This window comes from Vigna radiata, chromosome 2 (genome assembly GCF_000741045.1).
Source record: "Vigna radiata var. radiata cultivar VC1973A chromosome 2, Vradiata_ver6, whole genome shotgun sequence".
Taxonomy (NCBI): Eukaryota; Viridiplantae; Streptophyta; class Magnoliopsida; order Fabales; family Fabaceae; genus Vigna; species Vigna radiata.
In genome coordinates, this window is record NC_028352.1 from 19822146 (window position 1) to 19830440 (window position 8295).

Below are 8295 nucleotides of genomic sequence, written 5' to 3' on the forward strand. Positions count from 1 at the left end.
TCTCCAAATCTACCCCAAAGGGGTGAAAAGTGTGTTTCTGTGCCTAAGCCATCAAAAGATACAAACCCTAAGACGTTCTGGCCTTTAAATAGGGCATAAAAGTGACATAAAACAAGTCCAGGCCCAAACAGATCATAAAAAATAACATAAAACAGGTGCAGGCCCATCTGGCAACCGCCCGGTGCCCAATTTCACCGCCAGGCGGTTCTGCGGCGTAAGGGAAACTGCCCGACGCCACGGTCAACCGCCCGGCGTTGGTCAACTGCGTTCTGGTTGACTGGTTCACTTTTCCTGGTTGACTGTTGACTTTTATGGTTGACTAGTTGACTTTTCTGCATATCTTCAACCTTTCTTTCCTTTTCTTGAGTCTAAGATCTTCATCTTCAACTCCATTCTTTATTTTTCTCAAATTAGCTACAAAACAATGCAAAATAAGCATAAAATCGCTAAAAACAACTTTTGACTCTCTCCAGACTAATTTATTGAGTTTTTCTTGATTCTGAGTTCATTCCGAGTAGTAAAGGGTGTAATATGGTTCAAATTGACATATTAAAATAATTGTTTTTCAACCTTCATCAAAGAGCGTAACAAAATTCCAAATCAGATCAAAAACACAATCGAATGTAAACAAGACAAAGTCGACTGGCACATGTAAAACCACTTTGAAATTCTTTTCAACTCAAAACATTACAGAGCATTGATTCTCAAAATCTATACAAAGGTTTTAGCACAGTCGAATCCTTTAATAATGTAGTCGACTATACTATAACTTTGTCACACAGTTTTAAGTTCTTGAAAGTGCTTGTGGTTTTTCACTTTAAAAAATGTGCAGTAAGACATTTGTAATAAAGCATTTCATATTGCACATAAGCATGTAAGAATGTTCCACAAATATATCAAACAATCAACATAGGAACATACAACACAGTACATCAAACATGTTCAGTAGATATAACAATCAATTCAGCATAAGAACATGTAATGCAACATATGTGTACTATTATTAAGCAATGTGTTGTCATAATAAAAAAGTAGAGTGATATAGAGTTTGTGTTTTCAACAATCTCACAACACAATTTCTATATCAATCTAGTTTTTGATGATGACAAAACATTGCTTAATAACATGCATATGTTGTTTGTTGTTATTACATGTTCTTATGCAAATTGATTGTTATATCTGCGAACATGATTATGTATTGTGTTACATGTTCCTATGTTGATTGATTGATATATATGTGGAACGTGATCACATGCTTTATGTGCTATGTGCAATGCATCTTTACATATGTTTTTCTGCACATGTTTTAAAGCTGAAAACCACAAGCACTTTTATGAACTTATAACTGTGTGACAAAGTTCTAGTGTAGTCGACTACATTATTAATGGATTCGACTGTGCTAAAATCTTTGTGCAGATTTTGAGAATCAATGCTCTGTGAATTTTTGAGAAGAAAAGAATTTCAAAATGTTTTACATGGTTGAAGTTGACTATGTGTGCCACACATTCGACTGTATCTGTTATCTGGTTTGAAATTTTGCTATGCTCTTGCACCCCAACGACCATATTTTTAAAAGTTAGTTGAGCATTGATGACTTGGTCAACTGTATTAAATGTGTTTTGTTTTTGGTTGACTATATGCTACCTGATTGACTGTTTGTTATAACTGACATATTTAATACGACTGAATTAGTAGCATAATCCACTGAGAGTGTGTCTGAATAACAGAAATCCATAAATAGACTGATCACGAATCAATTAACAAACTTTTGATGAACTGAGAATTTCATTTCTGTTTGAGATCAAATTCTCTATTGTAAGAGCTCCAAGAATTCTCCAAGAAGACGGTGGGGATCTTTCTTGAAAGAGATTCAAATTAAGGTTCTTCTGCGCACACAAAGATTGATCAATATCTGCACAAGGAAGGTGCTTCTGTGTGATCGTGTTTAAGGCTTGGAATCCTGTGAAGACTGTTGCATTGTTTTTCTGGCTTGGCATCCGTAAAGGCTGCTGGTATTTGTACCTGTTGGATAAAGGGGATTGTTCACTTTGAGGATTGTTCAATGTGGTGTTGCAGATTGCAGAATAGGGGATTCTTGCTGCAATTCTGGTTTTGTTCTGCAGTTATATTTTGGTTTTGGTTTAGAGAGGAAATTTATATTTTTGACGTGGAGGTCTTCTATAAATTCCTTGTTGTAAAAACCGCAACCATTATAGTGCATTTGCTTCCTGGGTTGGAAGGACACTGGATGTAGGCATTGTTGGCCGAACTAGTATAAAAATTCAGTGTTTGATTTCCTCTATCCTTACACTTTTACTTTGAAGTCGACTTTAATCTTTACGTAGTCAACTACGTTTTTCCGTTGCATATAATTTTTCATTACTTGCATTTCAAGAAAGTGTGAAAAGTTTAATACTTTGATTGTAACATTGCGAAAAGATTTTATATTTGTGAAAACACTAATTCACCCTTCTTGGTGTAAAAACGAAGCCAACCTGTTTCCCAACACCCCCAACCTTCTTCACCGGCGGACTCATTGGATGACCACGTGGTAGACGACATTGTTACCTGAAAGAGATATGTAGAATGAGCGGTTGAAGAGAGAAGTGAAGGAAAGCAAGACAATGATGATGACCGTACCTCTTATTTATAGTCGAAAATAGCGGTTTTGAGGTTTCAATCTCAATTGTTCATCACACTCAAATCTGACGGCTAGGGATGATCGACTTTTCGCATTCAACGGGTATGAATCCCACGATTACATGTGTCCAATGATCAACGGTTACTTTAGATGGTAATTGCTTAGGTAAAATTGCATTCTCGTGCCATTTTTCACCTAGTCGGTTATAGAGAGCAACCGACGTGAAAGTAAAACCCCTTCGCAATTTATGATAGTTGCTCGGGGCTTGGGAGGCCTGTGTACTATATGGAGTATGTCAGTCGGCGTTGTAATAGTAAACTCCCTCCCAATAAGGATCAACTAATCAGTCTGAGCAACCGTTTTAGGTGCATAAAGACTAATTAATAGTGTAATTGTCATTAAGGGCCGTTAGCAGGTATTTTAACAAGTATTAATGACCAATTAATAGGTTTGATTGCTATAAGCTGTATAAATATATGATTAATGTCAAGGTAAAAATAATTTTTTTTTTCTAAATTAAATCAAGATCTTATTGAAAAGCATATCTGATTTGAGCGACAGTGTCTTCTACATGTCATCAACGTAAGGATTACTTTCTTGGAGAAACTTGGACAATCGAGGCACAAAACACTTAAAGATAAGATGATTGACCTTTGACCCTTTTTAACCGAAAATATTTACTTTAATTGTTATATATTGGAAATAAAACAATGCATTCTCATTGTCCAAAGTGATGTTTAATATTTCTAAAAGGAAAATTATATTGACATAAATTTTCTTTTGACAAATCTTTATTAATTGGCCAGCTTGTCGAACAATCCAAAATGAATATGAAAACAACATGCATGGAGTTTCAAGCCGACCGTTACACAAAATGTTGATCACCAATAATTAATAAACCAATCATTAACAAAGACCAAAGCTTCTAACTTACAGAGACATCTTTTTAACTAATAAAGTTTGAATGTGATCTTTCATTATCCCTCCTGCATTTGTATAGTTATCTTCGTCTTTGTAAAGCACCTCAATCACACGTGCAAAGTTGACCACACGTATAAGAAATTTCATTGGTACTTCGGTAGGAGCTAAGCATGCATCGTTTATGTCCTTCCAAACATTCTCAACTAAATTGCGTAGTTCTTCAATGGCACATTTCCTTGAGATTTTATGCTCTTTCATATAGCATTGAATGCTTGAAACAACATGTTGTCTCTCCTGTTCAAACTTCGTAAACAAAACAGAATCCAAACAAAATCAATATAGAATGGTCTTAGAAAAATTATTATTATGTCTTTGTCTTCCAAAATCTTAAGAGTTTTGCAATTTCCAACTGTTCATATAAAATAAAGAAAATAATTTCTTCTTATAAACTCAAATTACTTATAAGTAGGTTATACACACAATAGTATAGAAAAATCTTCTTATATATGAATTAAAAAAAATATTATACTAATTTTAAAATTAATATAAAAACAGAGATTAAAAAAAGATTAATTTTTTATATTTATTTTAAAGTCGGTATAAAAAGTGTTATATTTTACTTTTTATATTTGTTAAAGTTATAACGTAACTGAGAAAGTACTTGGACAAGTACCTTTATTATTACTAACTAGGTGTATGCATAAGTAGTTCGATAGAAAACTGTCACATTCTCTTTTTAGTTAAATTAATAGAAATTAATTAGTGTGTAGGGTTCACCTCATCTCCAACAATGTCATCCGTGATCCTAGCAATAACTGCAGAAGCTGTAATAATTACTGGCTCATTCGTTGCCCATATAAGGACCTCCTCTGTTGTTTCTTCCATGCCTAGGAAGGATGAGGTAATCAAGAGAGGGTAACCACTGGATATTGTTCTTACTTGCATGTACTCCTCCACTGTTGGAGTATGGTTGGAATGGCACCACCTTGCCTCAGACATGTGACTTTGGACTAGTCTTTTCATCTAGCATAAAAGTACAAATTTATAATATTCAGAAATATATTTCACACTATTCATTGGAAATAAGAAAAAAATATTTTCAACACTGTGTATCTCATATTATAGGTTTTGGAATAGAAAACTTATAAATATTCACCTTTCAATCTCTCTGCACCTAACTTCTATAGTTCCATATATATATAGTCATAAAAGATCCAAATTCCTCGTTTGGTCATTAAATAGGATAAGTGATTTAGAAGAAAAATGATTATTTTACAATTGCACATGAAAATATCTATTTTTCTGTTGTCCCCACGATTGAATTTGCTAGAAAAAAGATATGTTTATATTTTAAGAAACTAAAATAAAATATAAAAGAATATTTGATATAATTAGTATAAGTTGAATAAGAATTAAGAAAAAATTAATTAAACTATAATTGTACCTCTTTCTTGACATACTTGATGCAATATAATTTTCCTTTCTTTCTCATCTCCATCTCAATTTCTTCAAATACATCCAAAATTGCCTTATAGCATAATTGCATGTATTTTGGGAGATCAACCAAGCAACAAATATCCCACCTGTTAGCCTTGAGAAAGTTATCTTCTATGTTATATTGGTAGAATTAAGCTATTGATATACTACTAACCTCTCAATTGCATTGGTGAATAGCTCAAGTTCTTCTATAGTTCCATAAGCATCGTACATGTCATCAATGAGGGAAGCTAGAGCTGTTAATTTTGTTGTCATCCATCTAGAATATTGTGGCTCAAAGTACACCCCTAAATTCCAAAAGCAACACTCTGTGATCCTATCTCTTGTAAAAGGTAAATTGGTTGAGATATCTAAATCCTTAGTCCACCATCTGAATCACAAAAAAACAACATTCACATTCCAAAGACAAAAAAAAATATTCTTTCACTGATATTTATTTATAAGACGAAAGGTAATATGTCAAGATATTACTTGGTTAGACTGGTGACTTCTTTCAAATGTAGTTCCTGTAGCTTGTTGAAATCTATTTTTGCAAATGTTAGCAATTTTTCATCATGAAAGGGATATTCTTTGTAGAAAGACATAAAATATGTTGCCTCCAACCTAGGCAAACCTTGGTGAAGTGATTGTCTTAAAGTATGTTGCAATCGTGCCGCAAGAGAACAACTTAATTGGGTGGTTATAGACTTAGTTAATTGCTCCAGACTGAAATTGTGTGCTGCTTCAAGTACTTCTTCTCCATGACATCTTAGTTGGGCTGCTTCATACAAGCTTAACATTCCTTCAATATCATCGGCTACACTTTCCTTAAACTTTCCAGTTTGATCTTTGAATTTGCAAAATATACCTGTTTATCTTATTAACATGTGTTAATTTCAAGGTATACATTTAATTGTATAACTATTACAAGGGATACCACCACACAAACGACTTACACAATAATTTCAAACTTTGAGTATAAGTGGGTTTGAGTCACCCTGTAAACCCAATCTTAAAAGTGAAAATTATTTTGATCAAATAATAGGTGTTGTATAATTTAAAAGAGAATAAACACTATTTAGTTCACATTTGATTCTTATCAATATAATGTACTTTTGTACACAAATTACCAAAATGAGATGCTTCATAAAAAAAATCTAATATTTTGATCAGTTGTGTTCCATCGATCAACTCCAACAAAAAATTTGATTGAAGTTATTTTTTATTCCGAATATTTAAATCAAAAGTCGTCTATAGAATTTACGACTTCTAAAAAATTCATTGTTGAAATCGGTATGTTGATGGAGTTGTAATTTGATCTGAACCTATTTATTCTAGTTTGTGTGATAAAAAAAACCATTTCAGAAAAAAAAAAAACTATTTTAAAAAAAAAACCATGTATTTGTCAGAGGTTGAGGTGTTAAGTTTTGATGACTCAGAAATTTGTACTGACCCAAACATGTATGTATTTTGAGAATCATTGATTTTCAGATATTCATTTGTACTGACCACGTTTTTTCAATAGTTAAATTTGTAATCAAAATTATTACAATTTATAATCTATTTTCTTTTTCTTTATTTACAAAAATACATACATGATCACGGTCTCTTTCAACGTACTTGAACTTTATTAACTCATTTTTTATTCATCTGTGCAAGAAAGCATCAAAATTTTATTCGAACAAAGTATTTAAATTTGTTTAGACTTGTTTATCCAATATAGTAGACTCGACTACACTCATATGGAGAAACAAAGACATCCCTGAAGTAGACTAAAGAGTAAACTGAAACAATAAATTTGGTTAATGTTCTTTGAAAAGTAAATTTGGTTAAATGCTCATGAAAACGTACTTGAAGAAATGCGGTATCCATGTTGTCTAAGCAGCCGAAAGAGTAGAGCCGTGTGGTAAAGATCATCACAGTGAACTATGATATGATTGTCCTTTGTTGAAATGTCATAAATTTGACATAAAGCATTGTCAATTTCGTGCTCAAAATGGTAAAACACACCCAAACGTTGGACTGAATCAATGAAGTTCAATTTAAGAGAGAAATTGTTATCATCAATCGGTGAGACAAGCTTCTTCCTCACGTCCTCTTTTAATAGATTAGCTTCTTGAATACGGTTATCACTTTCCTGCATCAAGTAGTAATGAAAAGTCCATCATATGATACATTTTATCTACATAGACTAAATGTTCAATATATGCAAATGTAATTAGCTAAAGAAATTGAAAAAGTAAAAGTGCAAATGCAAATATACAGCGGAACAAGCAACAGAGGAAAGGAAGCGATCGCCCCAAACTGAGGGATGAAAATTTGCAGTGGGTCGAAAGGGAGGTTTTTCACCACTGCCGGAAATTTGAAGTGATAAGCCACCACTAGACATGGTTTTTTTGTGTAGTATGCAGACAATGTACGTTATGAAGTTCGAACACGCTTCTTAAATAGTGTTTCTCTGCCTATCACTGTATCTGATACGAGACACATTTATAAAACACATATAGATGAAGTTTTAAATTTAGAATATGAAATTTTTAGTCCGTCACATAATTACGACATTACATAAATAAAAATGAATTTAATGTTTTTCAAAGGTTTAAAAATATAAAATATTCAATCATCTATCCATATCTTTAATTTCACTCTTACATAATAAAATTAGAACCTGAAAAAAAAAAATCATTCTTACAAAAAAATAGAAATTGAAAAAAATATAAATTTCATTCACCATTATAACAAATTGATCAAAACGTAAAGAAAAAAACATTTGCCTCACATATGCCAAGAATAAATTATTGAGTGGAAAATGGTGACACCCACTATACATGTCGGTCTACAGTACAACACAATAAGCATATAAGAAACGTGATGCTACATTAACATGTGTGGACTACAGAAAAACAAAACCCTAAAGGTGATAAGAGATATTTTATCAAAACCCTAAACATTAAGATATTTTCTTATCTGGCAAAACCGATAAGAAAATAGTGGTCGCAAAATCGGTAAGTCGATATTTTTTATATTTTAATTTTTTAGACACGTGATTATTGTTTATTAATAATTTTTATCTCTTTCTATTGGAAGATTAAACACGTTACCTTTTTAGCTATATTCATTTTTTAGATGCATTGGATTATTGGATATTCATGTCCCAAGTTTTGGGGTTTTTCAGGTGAATTTTTAAACTAAAAAAATAAAAGAATGTAGAATATTCTTATTGATTATACTTGTGCAAATATCACATATTTAATTAG

The 8295-nt window shown here is 32.2% G+C and overlaps 1 protein-coding gene across 1 annotated transcript; it reads right to left on the minus strand.

Moving 5' to 3' along the window:
* Positions 1 to 3450: 3450 nt before the first annotated feature.
* LOC106753038 (probable terpene synthase 2) lies at positions 3451 to 7461 on the minus strand. Its single transcript, XM_014634822.2, has 7 exons — positions 7302 to 7461; positions 6890 to 7175; positions 5531 to 5906; positions 5214 to 5429; positions 5007 to 5145; positions 4340 to 4585; positions 3451 to 3865 (listed from the first exon to the last, which is right to left on the minus strand). Exons 1-7 carry the CDS (start codon positions 7425 to 7427, stop codon positions 3572 to 3574), a joined length of 1683 nt encoding a protein of 560 aa, XP_014490308.1. The 5' UTR covers positions 7428 to 7461; the 3' UTR covers positions 3451 to 3571.
* Positions 7462 to 8295: the final 834 nt, after the last annotated feature.

Excerpts from the sequence above, each read along its gene's own strand:
- LOC106753038 (XM_014634822.2), bottom strand. The coding sequence starts at position 7,427 with ATGTCTAGTGGTGGCTTATCACTTCAAATTTCCGGCAGTGGTGAAAAA. Across the intron at positions 5,146-5,213 it reads TTCACCAATGCAATTGAGAG|GTGGGATATTTGTTGCTTGG; the intron begins GTTAGTAGTATA and ends CAAGGCTAACAG. Across the intron at positions 4,586-5,006 it reads TCAAGTATGTCAAGAAAGAG|ATGAAAAGACTAGTCCAAAG; the intron begins GTACAATTATAG and ends CTTTTATGCTAG.